A 14,954-nucleotide genomic window follows, 5' to 3' on the forward strand; every position below is an offset into this window, starting at 1 on the left:
TGCTTGAATGGGCATTTTTAAAACTGAATGATAATCTTTTCCTAAATCTGAATAGTTTTAGCAGGTAAAACCTCACCAAATAGTAAGTTATAAAAGGACGTGAACCAGAATCTGCCAGGTTCCACTACCACCTCACTACAGAAGATTTGAAATTTACAAACTTTTATATATACCAGTTGCAACTTTGTAATGAACATCAAAAAGTTAAGAAAAAGATTAAATGAATGAAGAAAAAAATTAACTAATGTACTGTCTGTGCTCCGATGAAATTTCTTTGTACACTGTTATGAAATGTGGTGAATAAACAAAACCTGTCTATACATTTTTATGTATAAAGTGTGTATACTGAGGGATATTCATGGTGGATTTTCTCCCTATAGGACTTCACGTTTGGATGCAACATATTTGTATTTATTTGTGCAAGCAGATTTTGAGTCAAGTCTATCTGTATGTTTGCAGCCATCCTTGTACTGTTTGATAACATGTCTGTGTCTGTATTGTAGATCATTGAAAAGAGTTATGGCCAGTCCCTGGGTGTGTGGACGGAAAGGGCTGCAGGTTCATCAGAAAACATCACAGAAGAAGACCCAGGTCACCACCCTTCTGTGATCATGTATTGGTCGTTGTCAGTGTCAATCTTCTCCATCGGTGGCATGGTATCCTCCTTCTTGGTTGGATTTGTGGGAGATCTAAAAGGGAGGTAAGAATATAAAAATGAATGATGATGGCACAAGTGAAACAAATTTAGTTAAAAAACTAAAAGCTAGAGTATGGAGAGTGATTAGACTAATGACAGGAGTGATGTGGCAAGTTTAGGGAGAAACGTTTTTTGTATTAAACTGCCAGTTTACTTTCTCTGTTTTTGCAGGGTAAAAGGGATGTTAATGGTCAATGTTCTGGCTGTAGCAGCTGGACTGCTGATGGGTCTTTGTAAGATGTGGAAGCCACACATCATGGTCATCTCAGGCCGCGCTGTTATGGGTTTCTATTGTGGTACATTAACAAACGTCTTACAGTCTTCAATCAGTGCTCACATAATGAAATCCCAGTGTTTAAGGGTTTTATGTAAACACTGCGCTGGGATTTCTAAATGAACAAGAGTTCCTAAATTGCACATGGACATTAAAAACAGTCTTGTTATACTGTCGTATGTGTAACTGCAAATGTATTAATTTAAATGGTTTCACTTATAATGCGTATTTAAGGTCTTACGTCTGGGCTAGTGCCTATGTACATTGGGGAGATTGCACCAAAAGCTTACAGAGGGGCTCTGGGAGCATTACACCAGCTCGCTGTTGTCATTGGCATTCTAATCAGCCAGGTGAGTTACAGTTATCCACACACATGTACATGCACATCATCTTTGCTCAAAAGCACATGGAGGATATAATCTGAAGTGTATATGTTGATGCAGGTAATAGGTTTGGATTTTGTGCTTGGTAATGATGAAATGTGGCCCCTGTTGCTTGGTCTGTCTGGAGCTCCAGCAATATTACAATCCCTTCTGCTGCCTCTTTGTCCTGAGAGTCCACGATACCTTTACATCCTATTGGGCAAGGAGCAAGAGGCTCGACAAAGTAAGTACAGGAACTTACTCCTCATCGTGAAACTCTCAAATGTATATTTTTGGCAGTACGCTTGGGTAAATTATTGCACATGAGAGATATTAGACACACTGTTGGCAGCTGGTTTGTTTAGCTTAGAAAAAAGAGTAAAAATAGAGGATAACAAAAACAAAAAGACAAAAAACAGGATGCTGTGGAATTATTTTTATTAGCTTTGGAGACCTTGATAGGCACTCCTGGCAACGCCTGGCAGGTGAATAACCGAATTTCCAAGATTCATAAATAGTTTTTACTTTTCTCTGGCAATACTTTTTGGCAAATCTACTGATTCTTTTATAGTGCTGTTCTACTTTCCAGGAACACTCAAACAATTAACACCAGCATTTTGCCTCCCATATTACAGCCATTTTTAAAAGCATGTTTTTAAATGTACGTTGCATTTTAAATTATAGTCCTACTACAGTTATTTAAATAACGAATTGGAAAATTTTATGGTTTGTTTCAGGTCTGTGTCGTCTAAAGGGGCCGCATGATCCAACTATTGATCTGGAAGAGATGAGAAGGGAAAAAGAAGAGGCAAACAAAGAGGCCAGAGTCTCTATCTTTTCTTTGGTAGGTGTCTGTGCAGTTTTACTGTTTATACACTGTTTACCATTCATTTTCATAAAATGTCAATATTTCAGCAGCATCTCAAAAGAAAATTTCAGGTTTTATGGCTTTAAAAACAGTTATTTTAGTATTTCAAAGAGCCTGAGCCACTAGAAATAACATTGCAACCAGAATATATCTGAATGTAAATAATGACAGAAATTCGTGGTATTCAAGACTAATTCTCCAAAGATAGGTAGAGGCAGTCAAAAATGAGTGGACAAAAACACACATTCACACAATAATTTAAAAAAAAGCTAATGTTTGTTTTTTTAGGAAACAATATTTACCCCCAAACAAATGCTTTTTAAAACAGTATTTTACTTTTGTCTGTTCTCTCCCAGATCTGCTCTTCTGTATACAGAAAACAGCTGGTTGTTGCCCTCATGATGCACCTCTCCCAGCAGTTTTCTGGCATCAATGCTGTGAGTGGAAAAAGCATTTCAACTCTGTCTGTCTGTCTGAGTTAATTGACTACAGACCTGTGACTTTTCCTGAGCATGCAACCACTCAGAGTGTCAAGAAAACCTTTGCTTGTTTTCTCTTTAAGATCTTTTACTACTCTACGGCTATCTTCTCTCGAGCTGGTGTCAGTCATCCAGTTTATGCCACTATAGGAGTCGGGGTCATTAACACGATCTTCACTCTGGTGTCTGTGAGTAGCAATATGAATACAAAACACACATAGACTTGCAAAAAATGTAAAACAGGAACCATGTACTGGCATAGTATTGTTTCTTTAATCTGCACACTGTTATATACATGTAAACACGCACACATATTTATATGTATATATATGTTCCAGGTGGCACTTGTGGACAGGGCTGGCAGACGCACTCTAACTCTGGTTGGTCTTGGGGGAATGTGTTGCTGTGCTGTTGCCATGACAGTGGGCCTCAAATTACAGGTTTGTCACTTCAGATTCACACCTTCAGTCTTTTAGCAATGCTTTCATCATATTATGTAGTGCAGAAAAGTTACATCACTCTGGATATCTTGATCAACTTGTTTATCAGTCTGTATTTTAAAAGTAAAGTAAACAAAAGACTGTAAAAAGACAATGTATAAAACAGGCAAAGACAATTATATAATTATAGAATATTATTATGTATTAGGTTCAGATGTCACTTTGAATGGGGAATAAAGCCAGAAAAAATAGCTGGAAGGTTGGGTTCTGCAGAGAGAGCTCCTGCATTTTTTTTGCATGCTCAGTGAGACACACCTATGAACAGAAAGTAACAGAAAGTGCTCAAACCACATTTTTTCCTTTTTAATGTCCATAAATTTGAAGAAAAATGTTTTTCTTGATTGATGTGCTCCTTTTTCCAGAATGAATATTCGTGGATGAGCTACGTCAGCATGTCAGCTATCTTCCTCTTTGTAAGTTTCTTTGAGATTGGGCCTGGTCCCATTCCGTGGTTCATAGTGGCTGAACTGTTCAGCCAGGGACCTCGACCTGCTGCTATTGCTCTAGCTGGCTGCTGTAACTGGACCAGCAACTTCATCATAGGCATGACCTTTCAGTATATACAGGTGAGGGGGAAAGGACACACATAGGCACTGTAAACTTGTGCTTCTTGTGGACCCATTTAGTTTGACATATCTCAGCTTCATTAATAACTCCTGATTTGTGTGTTTGTGTTTTTAATATTTCTCATCAGGCTTGGTTAGATTCTTATGTATTCATCCTGTTTGCCGTGCTGCTTCTTGGCTTCGTACTATTTATTTATTTTCGGGTGCCGGAAACCAAGGGCAAAACTTTTGAAGAGATTGCTGCTATTTTCCACAAGGGACGTCGGATCCCTACAGATATTCCTGAACTGCAAGAGCTCAAATCATCCACAGATGCCTAAAACAAAAGCTGTTTGCTTTTATAGTCTTATTCTGTGATATACAAGTGCATGTTCGATATTATTTCATAGATGCTCTTTTATCACACACTTTTCGATTTAGTGTTATAATGACTACTTGATTTGTTAAACAGAAATGTTTTAAGGTTTGTGAACTACACAAAAACCAACGCTGAAATGTTGGAAAGTGTCATGTTTCCATTATGCACGGAGAAAGGTTTACATTTTATCATTTTAAATTTTATGAAACAAAATTTCAAAGAAGCTACAATCATTTTACACTGACAACACATGACATAACTGACTCAACAGAAAATTACAACCCAACTCTGCAGTTCACCTCAGCTCTACAGAACTTGGTTTATATATGTAGCATCATTAGTCTCCAGGATACTTACTATTGTTTTGGTTCTCTTCTATCTTCCTCATAGTGATATTTAGAGCCACTGCACATTCATTATTTTTAAGTATATACGCTATATGTAAACTACCTACTTAAGACCAAAACTGAATAGACACCAGCTCATGAATACTGAAATATTTAGGAGCTAAAGAGGTAGATATCGGCATATGAACAAGTGGAGAGCAACAAATAGAGCAAAAAGGGGAATGAATATTGGATTTGAATTCATGCTTGGTTTCAAATTAATACTAATTTTGCTCTTTGTGCTGATGTGTAAAATACTCAACTTTTCAGCTTTCATCTTCTGCCCCCTAGTGGTTATAAAAAATAGTGCTAGATTATTGGCATTAAAGCATAAAAAAACTTAAAACTGTGCAATTAATGTATGAGCTAATGAAACAGCACTGAAGTTTAAAGTTGAAACACAAGAGACAACAAACTATTACAGTGTATGACTATGCTGTATGGATGTTTAGCTGCCACCACCGGATATTATTGACTTACAGAAGCATGTCAATATTTTCTGTGCACTCAGAAACTTATTGTGTCTATTGTTATTGGTTGTTTAATATGCCACTTTTAATCTGCAGAATAATGTATGTATATCCATGCATGTGTCTTGCACAAATGGAGTTACCCAGTGTTACCCAGTAAGTGCAAGCCTTTGTTTACTTTTGCTAATCATGGTCTAGTCACTGTTGTGATGTGAAAGCCTGTAAATAATTTGAACTCTATGGACTTTAAATTACGTGAATTTGAAACAACATTGATTTATACTCAGAGTTTAGATTGAAGTGAAGTATTAGATGTGATTTTAAAGATTGATAAAGTTTCATATCATAATTATTATTAATTTTTCCATCATCTTACAAAGTGCACCTGTAAAGAAAAAAAGGAAGAACTTTGTGTCTTTACAGTATGTACCAACACACAAAAAGACCAGTAACTCTGGAAATTCCATGCAAAGAGTCAAGGAGAACAGATGGTTGGAGATGAGTGTTTAACTGATACTAGAAGAAATTTACTCTGCTTTCAGACACATCTGCTTACCCTGAAACACAATGTGTTTTACACAGCCCCCAGCAACACCCAGGGAATAATTCAAGACCAATTTGCAGTTGTCAGTGTCACGGGATGGTGCTTTTTCTATCTATGTTTATCTTTAACCACAACAATAACAACCTTTGCCCTAGAGAAATATAAAATATAATATAAATTGTAATGTTCACATTACAAGTTAACTAGTCATATACTTTATGCTCTTAAGAAAATACAATGTCTGATTTTCTTTGTTCAAGAAAAAATAAAAGAAGTATTTTAAATCACAATTTTCATTTCGCTGTTTTATTACATTTAACTGATGGACAAATGGCAAATGAAGACATCATGGAAACTGGACTGATTTTTATCTCCCTGCACTGATTAGCTCAGCAACACCAATAGACCTGAAAAAAACACATGAGGCAAATAACATGGATCATCACAAATTCTATCTTTGGAATGAAAAAAAAAATCACAACATCTAACCATGTCAAGAACACTCTCAAGGAGGTATATCATCGTCAAGGTCTACATTCAAGAGATGTCTTCGTGAACGGAAATACAGAGGGTGTTCAAAAAACAAAACAAGAAGGCCAGATTAGACAGAAAACATCTCAAAAAGCCTGAACAGCTCTGAAAAAGAAATCTCTTATCAATCTCTTTTCCTAATCTCAACCCAGTAGAGCATGCTTTTCAATTAGGGAAAAGAAAATTAAAGACAGAGATACCCATAAACAAGCAGTAAGGTGGCTGCAATAAAGGCCTATCAGAGCATTTCAAAGGAGGAAATGCAACATTTAGTGATGTCCATGCTCTCTAGACTTCATGCACTGCATGCAAAGGATTTTCATCCAACTATATTTGAAAATATTAAAAATATTTATTAAATTTTTTTTATCAAATTAATTTTGAGCCTCTAGTGGACCATGTATAAAAATAGCTGTAATTTCTAAACAGTTAATGCACTATTTTCATTAAACCCAGTGAATTAAAGCAGAAAGTCTGAACTTCAAGCACATCTTGTCTTGACTGTTTGATTTAAAAACCATTCTGGTGATGTACAGAATCAAAACTACAAAAACTGTGTTTTGCCCAAAAAATGTGGACCTGAGTGTAATTATTAGGTGTCCCTGTTTTACATGATTTGATTTGAAGATTAGAAATTAGAAATTAAATGAGCTCATAAATGCTTTAAAACACTTTACTAGTTTTGATATAGCCTACTGTTGATGCAGGGGGACTTTTAAAAAACGGCTTTTTTGGACAGGTCTGTACAGGTGTGCGAGGCAGAAGGGAAGTTACCTTCAGGAAGCCACTGCGCTCCAGCACATAACGTTGCAACGTTATGAGCGCCCCCGCCCTCCTCCTCCTAACACGTCACACATGCCACCGGAGCCCGTACCTGCCCTCTCCGCTTCTCATGCGGTACAAAAGCTCCACGCATGCGAAGTGACTCTCCCTTTTCTCTTTAAGATATAAGGTAAGCTAAATGTTCAGGCTCAAGTTTAATATTTTTGACACTAGCGCTGACGTTATGTGCAGCGCTTGTTTGCGGTGTAATGAAAACTCACCTCATCTCTAACACTGTGATGCTTTCGTTATCTCGACAGTTTGTCGGTAACTTGGAATTAGTGGGCGCTCGTTGAGGTTTTTATTTAGCACTGTTGTCAAGCTAACATTAGCAGCAGTATCGTTACCCAGTGTCAGTGGATGTAGGTTGGGCTAGCGAGCTAACGTGGCTAACTATGACAGAAAAGGGACAGGATGAAGGTGCGGCTAGCGTACTGTTTTAAAGCTGTAGTGGCGGATGATCATCTGGCCCAGCTGCCACGTAACCTGCTAGGTCGTTAATGGGGCTTGTCTAACCTTAGCAGCCTAGCCAGTGTGAGGAAAACTCGACCTTTTGTTTTGACCCAGTAAACGAAAAGGGTGGCTGACAAGTTACCGTGTTAAGAATATTATTATTATTTTTTTTCCACTCAGTAGTGTTTACGGGAACATTTGGGAACCCAACAGCTTGGTGTCCAAATAGTTTAGCACATTCACATATGACGTTAGCCGTTAGCTTTTCGGGTGGATAGCAGGCAGCAGTGTTTGGATACAGTGTATGGGTGCAACGCCTAGAAATGTTTACACTAGTTTGTGGAATGCATGTTAAAATTATAGCTTTATTGAACTTTTAGAATAATGCAATAATGTTTTTAAACAATTGTAAAGTAAACAAACTCAAAGTAATGTGCAAGGAATGGCTGACATTGGATCAAGTATTGAATTGTGATAGATTAAGCTAAGTTGTCATAATGTTTATAATTTGGAAATCTGTGCTGATTACTCACTTTTTAATGTCACATATATAATTCTTGTAAACTTGCAATGGGCCATTGGTTCTTGACACTATACAAATCATATTAAACAAATTCTTTGTTAAATCATCATCTTATTATTATTGTTTTTTTTTTTAATGTATATATTTTTTAATTTAAATAAATGTATCCTGGTTAAACAGTACAACCCGTGGACCCACAATGGCGGATGATGATTTCTCCACTGCTGATGCTGGGGCCTCTACAACATACCCAATGCAGTGCTCTGCACTGAGGAAGAATGGCTATGTCATGCTGAAAGGACGTCCCTGTAAGATAGTTGACATGTCTACCTCCAAGACTGGCAAGCATGGACATGCAAAGGTAAAACCCCTTTGTCTATACTTTAGAATTCAGCGCTTAAGGAACTTTAGCCTGATGGCTCTCAGTTTTACTAGTGATGCAGCATGCTTCTTTGGCACAAGGTAAGATCTAATCAATTCATTGTTCCCAGGTTCACCTTACTGGACTTGACATCTTTACTCAGAAAAAGTATGAAGACATCTGCCCGTCTACCCACAACATGGATGTTCCAAATATAACAAGGAAAGACTATCAGGTGAATGTTTCTTTTGGACATATCTTGCAATATCGCTTGCTGTGCAGGTTAAACGATTTAGTGCCGGATAGTAACTGTTTGGAAATTTGTTTAAAGCGTGAGAGGAATGAATGGTTTCTTGACTGCTAAAGGGGTGTGTCTCATTTGTCAGAGCTGAAGTGTTGCTTCAGTACGTTTAAAAAATATATACAGGTTTCAGACTGGTTGATCAGGTTTTGGATTGACCAATAAGCAGTCTTCTCTAACTGTTGGGCTATTTTGAGGCTGTAGTTTTCAGAAAATGCATCTTTGGGCACCTTTTTCCTTTGTATATTGAAGTCTTCTATGTAGCAAATGAGTCTTATAATTGGCATTTTTTCTAGTGGTGGTTTATTATATATTATGTGCTACTTATGGATGTATAGAGGCCCATGTGACAGATTTCAGTCTTTATATAGATGTGCCACACAGACCATTCACTTCACAACTTCTTTGGTGTCTGCAGTTGTCTAGGTGCTTTTCCACATAGTGTGCCCTTTTTTTTCTTTTTGGTAATGGTTTCGAATTAAAGACTATACATGACACTGTCCCTGATAGGTGGTTGACGCATACACAACAAAGAAAGAAAGAGCAGATTGCTAGACTGTTTAAATTTGAATGAGAAATAATAATCGCTGTACCTGCAAAAATGCAACAGGTTAGCCAAAGTGCATCAAACAAAAAGAAGAAAACAGAAAAATACTTAGTTTCTTCCCAAAACCAAAAACCACCCTGAACTCACACATGTACTGACAACACAGTTTCACCCAACCCAATCCAAGGACTTCCCTCTATACACAGACTACACAAACTACCATCACCACTGTGCAATATTTAACCCACACTGTAAATACATAAAAAAATAGAAATGAATAGTGTTATTTTTTCCGATATTTGTATTAGGGCTGTGCGATATGATGAAATATATCGATGTTGAAATTAAAAAAATCTGTCGTTTCATATTATATGCTATTGTTTGTTACGTGGTGTCGCAAAATACAATGCTTACGCCAAGATTTTTTTCCTCGTTTGGATGGTCACCACGTGGATGCAGGCACAGAGAATACCACCATAGCCAGTGAAGATGAGGCAGAACCAGGTAGCTCCAAACAGAAGGACCAGTGAAAACAAATAGAGGACCTTATTCCTAAACGAGGGGCTACCTCGTTGCATTGACATGGTTTGGTTATGAAAAGTTTAACACGAACCGGAAAACTGTACTATGCACATAGGTGGCAAAGCAGTCCCCACCAGACTCGAACACGACAAACCTCTTCTACCAGCTACGCAAGAATCACGTGAAAGAGTATGTAGAGAGTTTATGGATGAGATGCAAAAAAGTGCCATCAAGTTCTCAAAATAAACCTTAGATTTAAATGTTAGAACATGCTTTTCCCCGCAGCAGTTTCATGGTACATGACTCCTGGCTGAAAGCACACAAGTATAGTTGCCCGAGATTCTCAGAATTTATAGAAAATGCACTATTTTGTGAAATATATATGGTTATCAGGATGAGAAAAGTCTTATATTGGGATATGAGATTTTGGGACATATTGCACAGCCCTAATTTGTATAGTTGTATACTGGATATCTTTTGAATTGGGACTGTTCATATGTTTATAGTGCCCCCCCTCTTTTCCCACATGTCTGTACTGGGTAGGAGATGCTCTGAATATCATGTGTATAGTGACAATATAAAGGCATTCTATTCCATACCACTGTAATATACAACTACAACACTTGGATGCACAGTTATATTAGTGTTAAAGATGTCCCAGCTTTAGTAGTTTAATATATTTACAAATTTGCATATAAAATAATCATTCATGAATTAGAATTGGGGTAAAATGTTCAATTAATTTGTGATTTTTTGATTTGAGGTCATATCACCCAGTCTTAACCTAAAGTCAAGTTTCAATATATACTGCCTTTCCCCCCCCCTTTTTCCTTTTTAAATTTTTTATTTTTATTTTATTTTTTAAATAAACGTTTTCTTGTTTTTAGGGCTTCGTTATTGATCTAAACCACAATGTTCTGTGTATTGCGGCTTCACAGTAAATGCTTTCTGTTGGTGTGAATCAGCACAGTGTTATGAAGAAGGCATTAAAATTAATGTTTACAGCAACTGCAATAGGAAAATCATTCTGTTTATAATGGCAAATTTAGGTACTTGATGTGGCTGATGGTTTCTTGGCTCTGATGGATGACAATGGAGAAACCAGAGAGGATCTTAAATTACCAGACAGTGACCTGGGAAAAGAGATTGAGAAGAGGTTCACCAATGGGGACCAGTTTATGGTGAGTTCCTGTGTCTTGAAAACTTCTAAATGGTAATGAACCAGGGCCACAGTTAAAACTTTATTTGGATATTTTCTGATATATTGCATTTCCATTTAGTCATAAAATAACTCTGCTGTCTTCACTATATTTACTCAGTGTTGATTTAATAATTAAGAACAATTCCTTACTTTTGTTATAGTCTAGAACACTTGCATTCTTATGTGCTATTTTAAAGTGCACATAGTGTACTTTAACATGTTTTAGTGATAGAAATGTACTAGCCTATCAATTTGATAAGTCATCATGCCATACTGGATCAAACATATTTGCACAAAAATCAAGGTGATGTGAGAATACTGAACCCAGATCTTAATTACTTTCCATTTTCAGGTCTCTGTGTTAAAAGCTATAGATGAAGAGCATGTAGTGGGCACTAAGACCATGACTTCCTAATAAGTCAAGGACAACGCTGGAGACCTCACAATCCTATCCTCCATTATGGTTTTGGAGCCTCACCAAAGCTACTGGCCTTGGCCCACACACCTCCACCAGTTTTGCTGCTGTCAGCTAAAATCCAGAAACTGGATGTGGTCAGCTTCTTCTCTATCTAAAGCTCAGACCTGCCTGGCATTCTCTCTTAACAGTCATCGTCCCCTTGCCATCACAGCATAACTTTGCAGTGGGTGCTGATATTATTCCAGTATTTCCTACAAATATTTCAGAACTGCATAACATTCCTGTTTGAGTACTTGTAATGTGTATTTGCTTTTAAATTACATTTTATTTTAAAAAAGTTTTCAGATACCTGTAAACATAAAGGTATGTTTATGTTATGTTATGTTTATGTTTAGATGCTGTACCCAATTTATTCTCTTTAATGTTTCTCATAAAATAATTCGAACTTGGCTGGCTGATATTTGCTCCAGCTATAATTCTTGCACAGTTAAGAGACCCTAAAGCATTAACATTGTTAGTAGCTTGACTATACCTGCCTGCCTTTACAAGTGACACACAGGCATCTGCATGCGCATTCATGACTAGTATACTCATGCCTTAGCAGCTATGAATTCATGTAAATGAGAATTGTACTTACTCATGGCAGGATTTTTACAGCTCATAGCCAGGTCTCAAGATGGGCCTTTTTTTTTTCTTTTTTTTCTTTTTTCTTCCTTCTTGCAGTCTCAGCTGTTATGAAGCTGAACAGGCCATAATGGGGTGGTTGGGTGGGGCCATATTCTCCTCTATGCTATATAACTTTCCTTTCACTTGAGGCCTTTACAAGCTAACAGATGTATAGAAACTGATTTTAAAAGAACAAAACACTTAAAAACGTGCTATTTAGTCTCTCTTTTTATTTTAATTGCAACAGTTTAGTCTGTATTGAAAAGTACATTTTGCATTCTCAGAATGCTACTGATATCATTTTTCCTTTTTTTGGCAGAAATTGTCAAAATATTGTATGATGTAGCAACATCTGTGGAAGTTATACTTTGAGTTATCCAATTCTTGTTGTGACATTCATGACGAGCAGAAATGAGAAAAGTGGGAAAATGGTAGTTACAGAGTAGTTGAATAGGTAGGCCTATTGTCTAGTCTAAAACTGCTCACAAGGAGTTTTATTACATAATGCTTAGGTTCATTACTTATCCATTCACAAACTGTTCCTAGGAGACATCAGGTAATGGCAGGAAATCAGAATGTGTTTACATGCACTGCTTCAATGTTGCTGGAGAACCTGCATTTAAATGCTGGTATTGTTGGTTTTCTCCCCTACCTCCTAATGGAAAATTAAAACTGAATGCAGTGTTTTGAGAGTATTAGCATTGCTAATTAAATTTAAAGCATTGCAGTCAGCTTTGTTTTTTTTCTGTTTTTGTTTTTTGAGCTGAGTGTTTGGACACTGTTTCAAGAGTGTACAAAAACCCTCCTGTTTAGCTGTGTAAATGACTTAATCGGACTGGTTAGAGGGTAGGTTTTAGTCTACCTTTCGGTTTTTGGTTACAAGTGTCCTAGCTATTAAGTTTTAGTCATGAATCTTTGTTCTTGTACAAACCCTGTTCAAACCTCAGTTAAGCAAATGCATTTAAAACTGTAGCTTTCTGTAGTCGAAATCCCCCAGTCCCTTACACCAGGTATAGAAAATGTTTACATGATGTTAGATCATTGTTAAAAATTTACAACAACCAGACTTCCTAAATTTATGTGAACAGAGTTTGTAATCAACATTGGAAAGTATTCTTTTTCCTTTGCACAACATCAGCTGCTCTGTAATGTTATTTTATTGTTTTGTGTTTTTGTTGCTTCAATTTTCTTTTACATCTGTCAAGTTCAGTGTTCTTTTACATCTGTCAGGACACTAAAGCAGCAAAGTGTGTTTTGTAATAATTTCAGCATCGATTTAGTTTCTATTCATACTGCATGTATTCAGTGTGCAACCTGGTGTTCTAAAACCTTTGTTCCCTTACAGCTAAACTGGAATGGACAACATAAAATTTCTCCAACAGGACACTCTGCAGTTTGCACGATGTTCAAAGTTGGCATAAAGAAGCAGGCTGGCAAGCAGGGAAATGATATCCAGGAGTTAGTCGGTGAAACCAGGGACTTTCCACTTAGTTACATATTAAGATTTGTTGTTATTCAGTGGTTGGTTGTAGGTGCAAGTACTACTTGGTTGTGTTTACAAAAAAAGAGATGTTTTGCTTTACAACTGGTTTTGATTGGTGGTCTGAAAATGAGCAATAGCAATGCAAGTAAAAACTTTGAAAAGATGTTATTTTCAAAGGCTTTTGAGAAAGGTCACAAATGTAATCCCGAAGAAAGCGTTTCCTACTAAATGCGACTGCGAATGAATTTTACTGGTGTGGGAACATAATTTTAGGAGACAAAACCATATTGTGTGATGCCAGATGCCCTTCCTGACACAACCCCAAAGGGATTTGTCTCTCCTCGCGGAGCTTTGGCATTATAACAGTGGCTTCCAACTACTTTGGGTTTTTTTTTGTGTGTGTGTGTGTGTGTGTGTGATCTGAAACACAGTAACAGCAGTACCCTGGAATGCAAAAAGCAAAGGCTTCTGCCTTAAGACCTTACTAAATGGACTAATGGTACATCTCATAGTGAGAGGTAACTTCTTCATGGAGGTGGAAGAACTAGCAAATCAAAGCTCAAAAAGCAGGAGAAGCCTGTGTAATTAAACTATTAGGCAGACTGAAACAAGGGCACATGCTCGACAGCTTGAAGCCCCTGCTTGCCTTCTCAAGCACACAAATCTTCTCACAGCTAAAGCCTGCAGAACCTTAACCTGATTTTTACTCTACTTTAAAAGCAATAAACTGAAAAAAATGTGGTGAAAATGTAACCTGTCCATTACAAACTACAGTAAACATTCTTTTGCAGAAATAAAACTGTAAAAATGTTAAACTAGAATACACCATTTATTGTGCTGCTTCCTTTTTTTTTTTTTTTTTTCTGAAATGTCATTGCACCTGTAAAGAGATGGCTACACTACCATCATGGCCCAAACAGAAGATGTGCATTCCTTAAGCCCCTCTGTTACATTTGTTTCTAAAGTTGAACCCAGGATAATGGAGTCCAGTCATCCTACAGTTGATGAGCTACCCACGTTGGTATTTCACATCATGCCATTTATCCTCTGTTTAGCAGTCTTGAATGCGTCTCTCACAGAGACTGAGGTAGCAGGATTAATCCGATTCTGTTCAAGGAAATGTTTACGCTGTATATGAGATGGCCCTGTGCTGTGCTTGTAAATGAGCACTGATAAGACTTTAACTGTGTCATCAGTGAGGATAATAAATGACTTTAATTAGCATGTCTTCTATTGCGATTAATCTTTCTTGAGCCTGTATTATTCTGGGGGAATCTATCTATCTATCTATCTATCTATCTATCTATCTATCTCTCTCTATCTATCTCTCTCTCTCTCTCTCTCTCTCTCTCTCTCTCTCTCTCTCTCTCTCTCTATCAAAGTATGTACTTTATTACATAATTTTAACTCTTCTGGAGTATCTTCATTTGTATATGGACCAAAGGTATTTTCTTGTTTTTAGGGATGTTACTGGCTATAAAACCTCAAATGTAACCAAAACCACAAGTTATATCCTTAATATACAGTATTATTTTTGGCTATTTAAATATTCATGATTGACGTCTCTGTGAGGTATGACTAAGTTTGAAAATGTATTGCAATCTGTAATATCTTATGTTTTT

General features: G+C 37.0%; 2 protein-coding genes across 2 annotated transcripts in view; both read left to right on the forward strand.

The window, feature by feature from the left end:
* Window positions 1–5,794, forward strand: part of slc2a2 (solute carrier family 2 member 2) — a 7,639-nt gene extending 1,845 nt beyond the window's left edge. The window contains exons 2-11 of the mRNA XM_039603653.1: window positions 504–700; window positions 869–993; window positions 1,206–1,321; window positions 1,415–1,577; window positions 2,071–2,177; window positions 2,558–2,638; window positions 2,764–2,868; window positions 3,019–3,120; window positions 3,543–3,746; window positions 3,875–5,794. Of these exons, the coding sequence (XP_039459587.1) occupies window positions 504–700; window positions 869–993; window positions 1,206–1,321; window positions 1,415–1,577; window positions 2,071–2,177; window positions 2,558–2,638; window positions 2,764–2,868; window positions 3,019–3,120; window positions 3,543–3,746; window positions 3,875–4,066 (1,392 nt within the window). The 3' untranslated portion in view covers window positions 4,067–5,794. The remainder of the gene's footprint in view (window positions 1–503; window positions 701–868; window positions 994–1,205; window positions 1,322–1,414; window positions 1,578–2,070; window positions 2,178–2,557; window positions 2,639–2,763; window positions 2,869–3,018; window positions 3,121–3,542; window positions 3,747–3,874) is intronic.
* Window positions 5,795–6,835: 1,041 nt separating this feature from the next.
* LOC116318057 (eukaryotic translation initiation factor 5A-1-like) lies at window positions 6,836–14,554 on the forward strand. The gene is made up of 5 exons (XM_031736971.2): window positions 6,836–6,987; window positions 8,014–8,194; window positions 8,325–8,429; window positions 10,614–10,745; window positions 11,118–14,554. The coding sequence occupies exons 2-5, from the start codon at window positions 8,033–8,035 to the stop codon at window positions 11,178–11,180; spliced, it is 462 nt and encodes a 153-aa protein (XP_031592831.1). The 5' UTR covers window positions 6,836–6,987; window positions 8,014–8,032; the 3' UTR covers window positions 11,181–14,554.
* The last annotated feature ends 400 nt before the right edge of the window (window positions 14,555–14,954 follow it).

Source organism: Oreochromis aureus, linkage group 19, assembly GCF_013358895.1.
Source record: "Oreochromis aureus strain Israel breed Guangdong linkage group 19, ZZ_aureus, whole genome shotgun sequence".
Classification (NCBI taxonomy): Eukaryota; Metazoa; Chordata; class Actinopteri; order Cichliformes; family Cichlidae; genus Oreochromis; species Oreochromis aureus.

What these genes read in the sequence shown, in the direction of transcription:
- LOC116318057 (XM_031736971.2), top strand. Translation starts at nt 8,033, where the DNA reads ATGGCGGATGATGATTTCTCCACTGCTGATGCTGGGGCCTCTACAACA. An exon ending in TAACAAGGAAAGACTATCAG is followed by an intron (nt 8,430 to 10,613) that starts GTGAATGTTTCT and finishes TGGCAAATTTAG; the next exon opens with GTACTTGATGTGGCTGATGG. An exon ending in CCAATGGGGACCAGTTTATG is followed by an intron (nt 10,746 to 11,117) that starts GTGAGTTCCTGT and finishes TTCCATTTTCAG; the next exon opens with GTCTCTGTGTTAAAAGCTAT.